The 14,244-nt window shown below is 43.2% G+C and overlaps 1 protein-coding gene across 1 annotated transcript in view; it reads left to right on the top strand.

Annotated features, from left to right (window-relative positions):
- Nucleotides 1-14,244, top strand: part of ECEL1 (endothelin converting enzyme like 1) — a 270,327-nt gene that overhangs the window by 81,789 nt on the left and 174,294 nt on the right. The window contains exon 4 of the mRNA XM_078665391.1: nt 5,440-5,532. Within this exon, the coding sequence (XP_078521517.1) occupies nt 5,440-5,532 (93 nt within the window). The remainder of the gene's footprint in view (nt 1-5,439; nt 5,533-14,244) is intronic.

Here is a 14,244-nt window from a genome sequence, read left to right as displayed (position 1 = left end):
TGATACATATGGCCCATAGAGTTTTGCGATTCTCAAATAGCGATTCTCTAAAAATCGCTATTTGAGATTTGCAAAACCAAAGTTTCATACATATGGGCCCATAATCCTAAAACCACAAATGCATTACAAAAACACCTAAAAAGATTTTGTAAGCTGTGTACATTATGTCGAATTGTTTACTAAAGCAAACAGAGTCACAATCAACATGTTGAAAAAAGAATACTGAGGATTTTTGCTAAAGTTATACCTCCCAGCTTTTGGCTAGTTCAGAACAGCAACACGTGAACAAATGTTTCATATTTTTTCTGAGGAAGGCGTGAACTCTAGGCTCACAGTTCCTGATTGTAAACGTGATTTGATCACACCCCAGGTGGAGTTTAGTTGTAAATGTTGCATTGGCTTTTCATTTTTTGCTGCTGTCTTGTTATATTTTTTCTCCTTATTTTAAACAATGATTGTATGATGGTTTATATTCTGATACTCTTATGTACTACTTGTGTTTTTATGTCCTATGGTCAAAGTAAGCTATTGTTTGACTGTGATGACCATATCCTAGGACAAGGGGTTGTCTTCTTCTTGACGCTGGACATCCTGTGATTCTGGGCAAATCACTAACGGGTAGATTCATCAAGCATTTTTGCGAGCGCAAACGGTGCGAATCGCATAATTCGGCCGTTTGCGCCCGCAAAAATTGCATTTGGGATTCATCAATGGTTCATGCTATCGCAATTTAAGAATTCGCAAATAATTGCGAGTTCTCAAATTGCGATTGCATTTAAGGAATCGCAATTTGCGATTCCTTATATGCAATGCATGAACCATTTTTGAATTGCGAAATCGCTATTTTTGGCCGCTATTTACTGCGAAGTCTAGCTTCGTGCTAAATAGCGAAAACTTAGAAAAATGCACTTCAGTGCATTTTTCTAAGTTGTATGTTACACACTCACATGTCCTTTGGACATGTATGTGTGCAACATCAGTCTACATTTACATTTCAGGGGTGCTACAGGTGTCCTTTGGACACCCCTAGCACCCTTGAAATCGCATCCTTATTTGCGATTAGCAAATTGCTAATCGCAAATAAGGAAGCTGTAGAAATCGCAAATAAAATTGCGATTTCTACATGAATCCCGTTTTGCAAGTCCTTAATAGCGATTCCTTAATAATCGCTATTAAGGACTCGCAAAACGGGACAGCGATGAATCTGGGGGTTAATCTCCCCGGGCCTAACGAAAAACAAAAAAAATGAATGTGTCCTCATGTAATGCAACTAGTGCTATGTAAAGCGCTCTGATACCCTATTCGGGTCAAGTTCCAGCAATATAAAACTCTGTAAAATAAAATAAAAAAATAAATAAATAAATCAAATTTAAAAAAAGAACCGGACCCTTCAGCCTGGCTTTTTGCCGCTGCAGAATGAAATTATTTTCGGATATCACATAAGGCTGAGGAGCACATTTCCTGGCTGAACCTCGAGTGTTCAATAGTTCGAGGGATTAGCCAGTGTAAGCCCTGATCTGGCCCTGCAGGAGATGGCCATGCAAGCTGCAAAGCCAGGGGGGGCTTCCTTGATGGATGAAAGCTAGCCACTGGAGCCTGGCAATCCCTAATGATATCTGATCGCCCAGGGGACAAGAGAGGGGACAGTAATTGAATCGAAAGTCTCCCAAGGGTGAATAATAGTGATTCCAATTACAGGCCCCCGCGGGCAGCCGCGGAAGAGTAAATGCATCAGAAGGCGAGGGATAATGTCTGATGGAGAATAGAGCGGGGACAGAGAATGATGCTGAGAATGGAGCGGGAAACAGACAGAGTCTCATAATAGACATATCGATAAGGATACAAGGTCTGGAAAACTTCACCTGACCATATGGATGCGCACGATAAAGATGGAGAATGCCAGTCTGGATGTCCAGGCCAAAACTTAGGCTGGCAGTGCCAGTTAGGAGGCACCTACCAGCAGTGGCATAGCAAGGTTGCCATTGGCCCTAACGCAAGCTCTGACTGGGCTGTAAAAGATAACCATTTCGGAGTGCAGTCAGACCAATCTGCCCTACTAACATGGCACCTGCCGCACCATCTATTCACCAATGTATAAACTCCTCATTGAAAAAGTATCTTGGTCCAGAAAGAGTGCTTTTTGTGATTTGGTGTAAATCTATGCAATAGTTATGGAGGTATTAAAAAAAAAAAAGATTTATGTATATCTAGATGCGTCTCCATGCGCCAAAAGCATTGCTGTGATTGGCTGGTCGCAGCCAAGGGGAAAAGTTGTGTATATGTATATATATATATATATATATAGATATAGATAAATAGATATATAGATATATAGATATAGATATATATATATATATATATATGTATATGAATATATATATATATATGTGTATGTATATATATGTGTATTTTTTTTTTTTTTTTTTTATAAAATACGCACCCAAATGCTACGTCTCTCTTTTTCCAGCACGGGACCCAAAAGAGACAAGTGCCACAGCACAAGCCAGTAATGTGGTATTGTTTATTTCATTCCACTATACCTGTAATACAGGATATAAACTGACCAATGCGTTTCGGCCACAGCCTTCGACAGGGTCATAGAGTTTGTGTGTACACACTGTCCTTTTAAAGGATCCACCTCCATTTTCACCCATGTAATTTAAAAACAAATGAGCAACTGGGCCGCTAACTTCGCTTTCTGTTGTCAGCCTTCCACGCTCGCCATAGTCTCCTCAAATATTCCTAATTCATAGATCATTTTTACTATTTGTGAAGTACTATACATGACTCAGAAAACATTTGGATTACTTTATCATCCTATTTTATGGCGAAACAATGGTGTCCGAGATAAATAAGTATAGGGAGAAAGACATACGTAGATACTTATATGTGTGGATGCCTGGTATATGAAGTGGTCATTATGATATAAATCAGGTGGCTGGAGTATGGCAATGGACGACAACCCACAGGTCACTTTATTTGTGACAAGTGATGCATACAGCATAGTTAGTATATTGGTAGTAAGAACATGTCACAAAATTAGGGATCTTCCATTCACCATATCCTGGAAGACTTATTTCAATCAAAAAGTATCCCTTTGTGGGACTTTTACCTCTAAATTTCTGCAGAAGGACAACAAATTCCAGAGTTATAGAAAATACAAATTCTACAGAAATTCCTGGGTGACTCCCCACGCAAGAGGGAAAACCTCAGTGGGCACCAGTGATTTCCCTACTAGATTAGGTCTAGCACTACTTTCGAAGTAAACAGAATTTAGGTACCTGAAGTCTGTTTTGTGGCATGATCATTGGCAGCATAAAGAACACTTTGAGAGGACAGGGATTGATGCTCTGGACAGATGCTGGGTGTTTGGGGGCCCCTTCTTACCTCTCGTGTGTGGTATGGCTGGCTAGGGACCAGGGACCTGTTGCCCTGAGATAACCCCAAATCAATTGCAGTTTCAGCTTCTTGTCTGTCCGCCTTTTTAGTGATCGCTGTGTTATTTATTGCACCTGACCTTGGGAGTAGTACATGATGCAGGTATTTTTCACTTATGCCTAATCCTTCAGGGTACCATGTATAATCCCCTATGCTCCTCCCCTAACAATGAGAAATCCGACAGACTGACTCATTACATGTGGGTTCAGGGTCTATGGTAGCCTCTTTTTGCATTTTTGTATTTTTGTATTATATATTTATTCATTTATTTATTTATAGTTTTATAGAGCGCGAATCAGACCCGTGAGGGTATCAGAGCGCTTTACAGGATTAAGGGTGGAATACAAAGCATTAGGAAGGGAGGGACTAATTGGGTAAAATAGGGGATACATTATACAAGAAAAAGAACGCAGTCTAAGGTCTCGGCTACATGTGGGATAATAATTAAAACAGGTAGATACAATGTAAAAGAAGGCTTAGCTCTTGGGTGGGATGCCCAGGAGTGCAGGAATGGGTATCATCCGTAGAAGCTGTGGATAATGCCGAGGTGGAGGGTGGCACATGTCGTTGAGGTGATTGTAATGTAATCATTAGGCAAGGTATTTGCCCATTAAGAACGTTTTGGTCTCCTTTTTAAAGTGTGCCGAGGACGGAAGTCTTCTAATGGCGGGTGGGAGAAAAATCCAATTTCTTGGAGCAGCCCCAATGAAGGCCTGATTGTAGGTTGTTTATTCCCGGAAGCGTGCTGGTTGCAGCAACAGGTCTTTGGCAGATCGGGAGTTTCTGGGTCCTCCGGATATCGCGAGTTTTGTAATTTGAGTGTTTGGCATTGGGAGGGGTGATTGCTTTTCTAGACAGGCTCTGACCAGTGAATCCTTATATTCCTCAAACAAGAGCTAACTGCACACTCTATCATTTCCGGGGCATGACACTGAGTCTATCTTAGGTGGAATGGCATAGCAGTGCATTGTGGGTAAAAGATTTAACCCTTCAATGGAGTTTGGAAGTTAAATGGAGTTGCACTCCAGGTTCAGCGACTGACAGGAAACTCTTGGTGGTCAGACAAACGCCTGATGTCACAACAGGATGATCGGGAAACCCAACTCCACCAAAGGGAAGATAGATACTTCATGACCGACCATCATCAAGGAAAACTTGAAACTAGGGGTGTCTTTAGCACTTCCTCTCTCAGCGAGCGTGTTCCTGCGTGGTTGCGCTGTGGTGGGAATATTGCATGTTCTAGAAACAATTACCCCTGACGCAGATGCACAAGGGTGGAGAACTCTCAGCGTGCAGTCCACCCACTGGTCATAGCCCGCTGCGTTGTTTTAGCTCCCATTTGTCTGAATTCATCCTGGTTAGACTGCGCCCAGCGGATCTTCTAGTGACTTAATTCAGGTGTTTGGTGTGAGTTGACATCATTAAGGTGTTTGGAGTAAATTTGTCGCATTGTTAAAGCAAGTTACTTGGAAATTTACTCATACCTTTACTTGAAGAAATGTCTCAATGGGATTCACAGAGCACAAACTCAACTACAAATCAATGGAGCTTTGTACTCAAGGGGGGCTGTCTTGAGTAGATCTCCATTTCACAAGAGGGGTGTAGGGTACACAGCAGGAGATTCTAGAGGGATTTGAAGTGGAAAGTAGTAATTAACGGGGAGACATCAAGATGCACCTAGTTACTCTGCGAAGAGAAGCTACCTACCACGCGTTGGTTTGTGCTGTGAGTCCTGCCACAAACCTTAACCTCTAAAGGTATCAAAACATACAGAGGTAGTCTGATGGAATGGCCTTATCCTCCGACTTTTGACCTTGCAATCGACCTTCTGTTGATCTAGTTGGACAAGTTTTCTCCCTTTACTCGGATTGTAATGTATGTTAATGGGTTTCACCCGCTCCTGCTTTTTTGCTGCACGACGGCATCTTCTATTGCACGTGGTGGGTCTGAATCTCACTGGTGATTGGTTGACACTGCTTTGTTTCTTTTTTTATGGCACAGATCACTATATCGGAATACGATGACCAACGACGCGACATCAGTTCCATGTATAACAAAGTGACCCTGTCCCAGCTGCAGCAGATCGCCCCCAACGTGAGTACCCGACGAAGTCTTTCCTATAGCCACGCCCATACACAGGGGCACGGTGTGACAGTTGTGTTATTATTGCCCTATCATGGTCATTTCAATCACAGCTTGACACTCAGGGGTACACAGAGTGCTGTGCATTTGTTAATTTGGCATCATGTGACCTGTAAGCCCAAAGTTATTTTTTTCAGTAATCTTTGATGGTTGCCAATCACACTATTTTGCCATTTTTACCTGTTTGAAATAGATCTATTGTTAAAATTAAAAGATACTCTGAGGCTACTGCATTATGTGTAAGTCCTTTTGTGAGCGGGCCGTAAAAGTGATGAGAGAAGGTTTGCGATATAAAGATATATCTGGCGATGCTTCTAATTAAATTAATATGTTTTGTGCGATTATTTTTTGAATTTCTCATTAAACGGGGGATTAAATTGAACTAAGATAATGTTATTTTATAATGTAAAAACATAAGAATGATACAAATTACACTAAGCCTACATGATTTGTTGTGCAAATAAATACACAACATGGTGACCACTGTGGTGCAGAGCGCGTCTGGGTTTCCAAACTTGAGGCAGCTCATTTTGACCAATAAAATCATCCAGAGCCAATACTATTTCGGTTCCAACAATTAAGTGGTGTCTAACAAAGGGAGGGATTTAGAGCGCATCAAGGTCCTGCATATGTGCTCCAAATAATCTAATAAATGTATGTGGGGTATGGACTTCCTAAAGAAGAATGAGTGTCTATGTGGGTCAACGACTATTCTGTAGGGAACGCAGTAGGCGTGACCCTGCAAGAATCAAATGCCCTCGCACACCTGGATAGATGTCATGCTTCATCATAGGGCGTTTGCTCCTCGTCGGCTGGCTCTGCAATGCCCGACGGGCACCCTCAATGGGCACTCTTTGCTGGAGATCGTCTTGTCCGCCATTTGGTGAACTGCAGTGTGGGGGCTTAAGGAGTAGATTGGTGTTGATGTGTGAAGGTGTGAGGTTAAAAAAAGGGAAAGAGTTACTTCTCAGGAAAAACTTTAATGGACAAGTTCTCTTACCTATATTTAAAATGTGCGGTGCTATCTATTAGACTTTAGTTATCTTAGATAGCTATAGGTCAACATGTTTCTAGCTCCCCTGTAGCCATAACAATTATCTAGTAGCTATTTATCAAGACCAATATCAACCTAATCTACTTAGTGGTTGGAGTTTTAAGAATATGGGTTCATTGATTTTCTTCCAATCACACATACCTTGGTTTTGGTAATGATTTGTGATTTATTTAGAGATGACCTGTAATTCAAAGACATATAGTACACAGTAAAAATACAATTCAATATTTACAAATCATTACCTCCAATGTTGATTCTGAAGAGGGAAGATGAGTGGCGAAGCGGCCAGGGTGCCTGACTCCGGACTACGGGGTTCACGGTTCGATCCCCGGTGCCGACGGCAAGTTAGCCCAGCACCATGTGACTCTGGGCAATAGCTTGCTTAATCTTCCTGAGGGCCCCCAGCGCCAGGACACCACTTCGGAAGTAGCTGTGCGCTTTACAAATACTGGTATTTCATTTCCTTTCATTTTTCACAAATCATGAAACACGTCCTTATTTTGTTACACCAAACGCATGCTTATTTGTTTGCATCAATCGCATGCTTTGTGCCAAAGTATGTCACCTGTACATATAAAAATCACCACAAGACACACGCAACAAGATTTATGCCTATTCGAGTTGTGCACAATAGCACACTGTTTGCGTGCTGAAAAGGGTAATTAATGTTTGGTCAATTTGGCCCTGTTTGATTCAGATTCTCGAAAGAGTTCAGTTCTGCGGAGTGTTAGCAGCTATGCCATACTTACAGTTTGGGGGTGGTGATGGACGGAGCATCTGACCCAATCAAACACTCACACCCAGTCAACAGATCTGGGTTTAATCCATCACCGTTCTTTAGCCCACTCTGCCACCCCAGTTCAGACATGGCCATATGCAAATCAGTCTGACCCTGTGCCTCATGGGAACAGTCCAGCCCGAACTGCCAAGCCATGCCTTCCTTGGACCGGAAACAAGCTTCCTAGGACCGGTTTATTGCATTTCAGCCGTCTTCAGCCAGGCTTGCTTGAATCCAGTGGCAAAGTGAGCAAGGGACTCACGTCATGAGGCACAGAGTCAGACTGATTTGCATATGGCCATGTCTGAACTGGGGTGGCAGAGTGGGCTAAAGAACGGTGATGGATTAAACCCAGATCTGTTGACTGGGTGTGAGTGTTTGATTGGTTCAGATGCTCCGTCCATCACCACCCCCTTTTGTACATACTTACAGTTTGGTCAGGACCGGCTCTCTGGACGACCTACCCTCATGTGCTGACTCGGAAGTGTCAGTCAGCTCACAGGTAAGTTCAGAGTATTTGACCTGTTCCTAATTGATTAACTAGGACCAAGTGTTGCCAGTATTGGACCCACCCTGCGTGCAAACGCTAGAGCCGGGATTGACTAGGCTGGTTTAGTCTGTTATTTATCTCCATTGGGAGGAAAAGGTTGCATATGTGGCGGCCATCTTAACACTATTGTCAATATCCATATTGGACTACAGCTTCTACTTATTAACCATTACCAACAGGATTGTTCACAGCGTATTTATAAATCTAAGTCGTGCCCGGCGGGAATTCCGCTGGTCTTGGAACTGTAGTGATCAAAATGGTTAAATTATCGTTGATGAGGAACAGCCTCTATGTGTGTTTTTTTTTTTCAACTCTCAGCAATTTGGGCGGAGCTCTAATACCTTGAGGTTTGGGTCTGTGGTCAGATGAATTACACATTCTGATCAATTACATCATTACCCTGAAAACAGCTGTTCGCACCTTCAAACTGCATGATATGTTCAAGTTAGACCTATAGATGAATATTATTGGGTGTTGTGTTGTCGCTATATAATTTAGTCCAATGAAAAATGCTAGTCAGATGATTTAAATACAGTCTTGAGTTATTTGGCTATGGCATCCAAGGCCTCTGATTGGTCACCCAAACGGCAGCGAGAACCAAGAGCGCCCCAGCAAATTGATTCACCAAAAAATCCAGTGGTAAAGGAAAGGACATAGCGCTCCTTTAACCCACTACGGCAATAAAATAACAAGGGGTCATCCCTGGACACATGTTTGGCCCTTAAAAAGCCTCCTATTTGGCTCTGAGTGGTGCCAGAAAGGACAAGGCATAGAAACGTCAAAAAATACCCGCCAGGCTTGTACAATCCTGTTTAATTTATGTTTATGAGCTACCCTAATGACCCCCTAGGGTAGCAAGGGCAGTTCCAGGAGTAATGAAAGGGCGAGATTTTGATCGATACCTTATCTCTATTGATCCAAACCTCGATCTGGTCGACTGAACCTTTGTTGCCTGTCTGTAAGGAAAGAAAGTGCACCTATTTCCAAGTTAGTTCACCCAAGAAAGGACTCTACTCCCAAAGATCACTGACAACTTCTAGCTTTCAAAAGTTTATTGTAAGGAAATGATAAGCTGCAAATACAGACATCTCAGAATGAGATTCACGAGATACACAGGTCCAATTACATACATGTGCTCTCGAAAAGCCCTCAGACGAGCAACAGAAATCACTAACACAAGTTCTAAGAATAATAAAGCTATCAGCATAGACGCATATCTCTCCTTCATTTAGGTTGGAGGAAAACAAACACAGGTTAGGCGTCCCTACCCTGTTCTAGATGGTATCCCTACTTAACCAAATCCCAACCTAACAAAGGTGTCAGCAGTGAATGACCCCCAAGGGAAGTCACCCACTCTAAGTCTCTTGGTGAAAACCTAAAGTTCTCCAGTCATGACCCCTCACTGCCTACCCATCCGCTCTCTAAAGGGTCCTCAGGTCTCTGCTCTAACTCCACCCAGGGGTGCTGTCCCTAATACAAAACAGTCAACAACATTTGAGACGCCCCTTGCGGAACGCCCCTCACGTGGTGCAACTTCTGGCTTTTTCCATGATGCTTTGTCTTGGGCCTCATGCGTTAGAGTTGACCTTGCTTCTCAGGCTCTTCTCCGGCCCGCTGATACCCCTTAAACATTCCAGAACCCTCCTCCATGTCTGGGCCGTCCACTGAACAGACCTCTATTCATTCATTTATAATTGGATCCCCCCTTTCCTGTTGCAGACAGATATCTGTAGCCAAGAACCCAACTCTCATAGACTTCTAAAAAGGCTTGCAACATTTCTCAGCCCAGACATGTACGTGTAAATCAATGCTAAAACATTTCAGGCCTACAATATTTCTCATTATGATTATAACATTCAACTTCTTCATTTAATTAAAGCATGTTAATACTCTTATTCTATTATTCAATAAACATTTTATAAATCATGGCCCATTTAATGCAATGACCAAACCATTAATATAATCTGTGTCGTGAAAAGAACCACCTTCCCTTTCCCTCCAGCTCTGGCCCTGAGGCCTACCACGTTCTGCTTTTAACCACATACCATCTTATGTTTTAGCAGCTTCACGACATGGATTCAAAAATAATCACGTCTAATAAAGTCATATAATGTCACACATTTCTGTATTAGTTCCACTTCTACTTAAATCTCTACATTAGCTATACATTTAGAATATAATTGCAGATACTATTAGCACTCATGGCATTTCTCCTCATGATTTGTGCTTACTACAGGTAAGTGTGATGTACTCATACATTTAAATCAGTTTGCGCTCTCTCAGTTCCCCCCTTTGATGACCTCTCGGGGTCATCACTAACATTTAAACAGCAGTTATGGGTAGCATTCTCTGCGCTTCCAGAGCTCTCAGGCTCCTGTACTGATTATCTTGTATGGCAGCCAATCTCTGCAGCTGCTCTCTTTGGGCCCTTTCTGACCTTCTTGCTCTGTACCATTTGAATACCCTCACCAATCCCCACAATATTATCCCACAGATCAATATTATGATGATAGGCTTTAGAATGTACCATACAAAGCTTTTGCCTAAGGCGGAAAACCACCCTCCAACTGTACTCATTCCGTGGCCCACCTTTTCCCAGACATTTTCTCTACTCAAGTCTTCGATCTCCTTGTGAACACTAGTTATGTTCTTAATAACTTTCTCAAGGGGCTTCGAATTGTCTGGAATGTAAGTGCAACATTCCTGGACCTTCAAAGCCTTACAGACTCCGCCCTCTTTTGCTAGTAGGACATCTAATGCAAGACGATTTTGAAGAACCATAGCCCTTATCGATTGCATCTCTCCTTCTACCAGCATTAAGGACTGAGCAGTGCTGGCAGACAACCTGTCGACAACTGTTGCCAGTCGTCTAATTTTAACATCATTAAGGATTATTCCCAAAAGAGGAAACATAGCTCCAAAGACATCTCCAACCATTTCGGCATCACCTACATCTCTCCTTCCCCTCGAGGATGTCTGACCCTCAATGATCACTAAGTCTTGTGCATGATATATTTTGGGGAAGACAATTGCCAAGTAACATGATCCATACCAGTTGTCAGGTAGTCTCACGTAAGCATTTCTTCCACATACAAAATACACATTTGGAATCACTTGCATTCCCTTCAGGAAATCCTTAGTGTAGTACTCTAAATTAAAAGCATGCTCACAGTCAACTTCACCCACGTATACATTTTCATAATACGTTTTGGCTCGGTGAAGACATAACTTTCCTCTCTGCGCTCTATCTAAAGCTATTGGACCACTACTACCCTTTCTCTTATGTGACTTCTCTTCCTCGGTCCAATCTATTTTCCCTTGTCCAGATTTTTTCAAAATCTTTTGTCTCCTGTAACGATCATCCACCTGCCCTATGAACTTCTTCTCGACTTCTGACACCTTACATGTCAGGTTATTTCTACGGGCATGTGAAGTATCTAAGGTAATCCAAGGAATGAAGAACTTGGCCAATCTGTCTTCACTCTTCCAGTAGTCCCATTTGTTCATCTGCTTATAATATGGGACTTCCGGCAACACTGAATCATAATTAGAGAAATAGTATTCAAAACTATCTCTCTCATAAAATATACTAAGCAATAAGCTACATGTAATGCCATATGTCAGAGGGAGGTGATGGTATCTAATACCCTCGTCTACAGATGCCGGCAACTGCATGCAGACATAACAATCCTTAACCTCCATGGCATCCACGTATTCATACAAGAGTTTAGCATAAGCATTTGACCTAAAGTCTCCTTGGGACTCGTCTACATGTAACCTGCGGGCTTCTGCAGCTAATAACGCTTTCTCTTGAGTGTTTTCCCTTTTCTCACCAGCAACAATAGGTGTAAGCGTTACTACAGAACTCACATCAGTTACCTTTACCTCTTCTTCATTTCCCTTTACATAAGAAATTGTTACCACTAAAGCTATTAATATTATCACTCCTACTATTAGTGTACCTATTATACATTTAGCTCTGCGGTTCGGGGTGCCGGCCTCCATTTCGTCAGACAATCTGGCTCTCTCTTATCTTAGCGAAAAGTTCTTTTCCTCTCGTTCCTTTACAGTCTCTTTTCAATCCTTTTGTCTTTAGAATCCACACAACTGGAGGCTGACAACCTTCTTCGCAAAAAGTCCTTTAACAGTTCAAAAAGACAACCCTAGCCCTTCTCCATCAACTCAAGGGAAGTTCCCTAAAATTCACTGCTTCCTGGGCGCTAGGTAATCTTCTTTTTTTCTGCTTGCTTTATTTACAAAGTCCTTTAACAGTCTACTATCAGATTTGTGGTTGCAGCTTCAATAGCATAGTTCAGTATTTCCAAACGAAGATTGTGCTCTTCATGTGCTGTTATCGTTGTACCAAAGTCGGGGAATTGCAATTCTGTAAGAAACATGTGTTTTAACTTGCTGAGGCGGGGAGGTCTGGGGAGCATGAATGTTAGTGACCCTTCTTGTTCGACACCGGGTACCAACAGTCGTATTTCCACGGTGATAATGGGCTCAGAACTGGACACCACCACCGCTCGGATCCTCCCTGTCTCCGGTTTCACAGACATTTGACGCCAGATATGTCCACTCAGGTGTGGAGTATCTTCTGTTAGGCACACGCACTCTTCTTGACCTTCTTCGGTCCGGTGCTTCAGCGCCCTGAGCACCTTCTTCTGGGTCTGAGTCTTCTGATATCGGAGGAAGGGTTGCTTCTGGAGTTGACCTCAGGCTAGAGCTCCTTCTTTGCGGCCAATTAGCTTCTCCACGTGCCCTTCTACTCCTTCTTCTTCTTCTCTGTTCTCGCTCTCTCTCAGACCTGTCAGGGTCTGACTCGTACTCCCAGCTACTTTCTCCTTCTGTAGCGTCTTCTGTTTCGCTGTTGTACTGACCGTCCTCAGCTTGGTCAGACTCGTTCCCTGCTTCCGCTGGCACCTCTACAGCTTGGCTAGCCCCCTCTATGGCTTCTCGGTCCTCTGCTGGACGTCTATCCGAGAGAGGAGCTGTTTCCAGAGGTGCTGGAACCCTTTTCGTATGTGACGCGTGGATCCAATTGGGCAGGCCTCCCACCTTTACAGCTGTGTTTGTGATCAGGATGACCTGGAAGGGCCCACGCCAACGAATATCCAAGCAGCTTCTTCTCACATGTTTCTTCACCAGGACCCAGTCCCCAGGATACAGGTCATGGCAAGGGCCCTGGCACGCTGGAACCTCGGCAGCCTGTACCTGAAGAGACACAGAACGCATTGCGTCAGACAGCCCCTTACAATAGTCCAGGATCATATCATCTGTGATATTTAACAGTGCAGTAGCTGGAATAGATGGCAGCCTCATTGCTCTCCCCATTAACACCTCATGTGGTGACAACCCTGTTCTTCTGTCTGGGGTACTACGAAGGCTCATGAGGACCAATGGCAGGGCATCAGGCCAACTCAGGGTCGTTGAGGAACAAACTTTTGCTATCCTGCACTTGATCGTTCCATTGATCTGTTCCACAATTCCTGAGGCTTCTGGTCGGTAACTGCAATGCAGCTTTTGGTCAATATTTAGCGCTACACAGATCATCTTCACAAGCTCGCTGTTAAAATGTGTTCCCCTATCTGATTCCAAAAAGGCCGGCACCCCGAAGCGAGGAATGAGTTCTCTAAGCAGTAACTTGGCCACTGTGAGGGTGTCGCACCTACGTGTAGGGTATGCCTCAACCCATCTGGAGAACACACAAACAACCACCAGGACATAGCGGAGGCGGTTGCACCTTGGCATTTCAATGAAATCTATCTGCATTCGATTGAATGGACCTCCAGACCTTCCTATGTGACTTAGTGCAACTGGTGTTCTTTTCCCTACGTTCAACTGCTGGCAGGTCACACAACGCTGGCACACTGCTTCTGCTGCTATTCTAAACTTAGGATTGTACCAAGTCTGTCTAAACACTCTCAGCATAGCATCTCTCCCTAAGTGTACGGGACCATGTATGAGTCTAGCCATTGGACTCACCATCTCATTGGGCAACACTGCTCTGCCGTCTGCTGAGACCCAAAAATGGGTCTCACCCATTACACATCCCGCCTTTTCCCATGTTTCTTTTTCTGAATCAGGAGCATTTTCTTGCATGGTTGACAGTTCATCCCAAGTATCAACAGTTTCCAGTATCATGGCTAATTCAGTTCTTACATTTATTCCACCCACATCCACCTCTGTGAAAGAGTAACCTTGTTCCGCGCAATACCGCGCAACTTCATCAGCATATCTATTGCCTTTCGAAACAAAGTCCTCATTTCTGGTATGTGCGGT

This window comes from Lissotriton helveticus, chromosome 11, assembly GCF_964261635.1.
Source record: "Lissotriton helveticus chromosome 11, aLisHel1.1, whole genome shotgun sequence".
Classification (NCBI taxonomy): domain Eukaryota; kingdom Metazoa; phylum Chordata; class Amphibia; order Caudata; family Salamandridae; genus Lissotriton; species Lissotriton helveticus.
The sequence above is the reverse complement of the archived record's forward strand: the minus strand, read 5'-3'. Positions and strand labels throughout refer to the sequence as shown.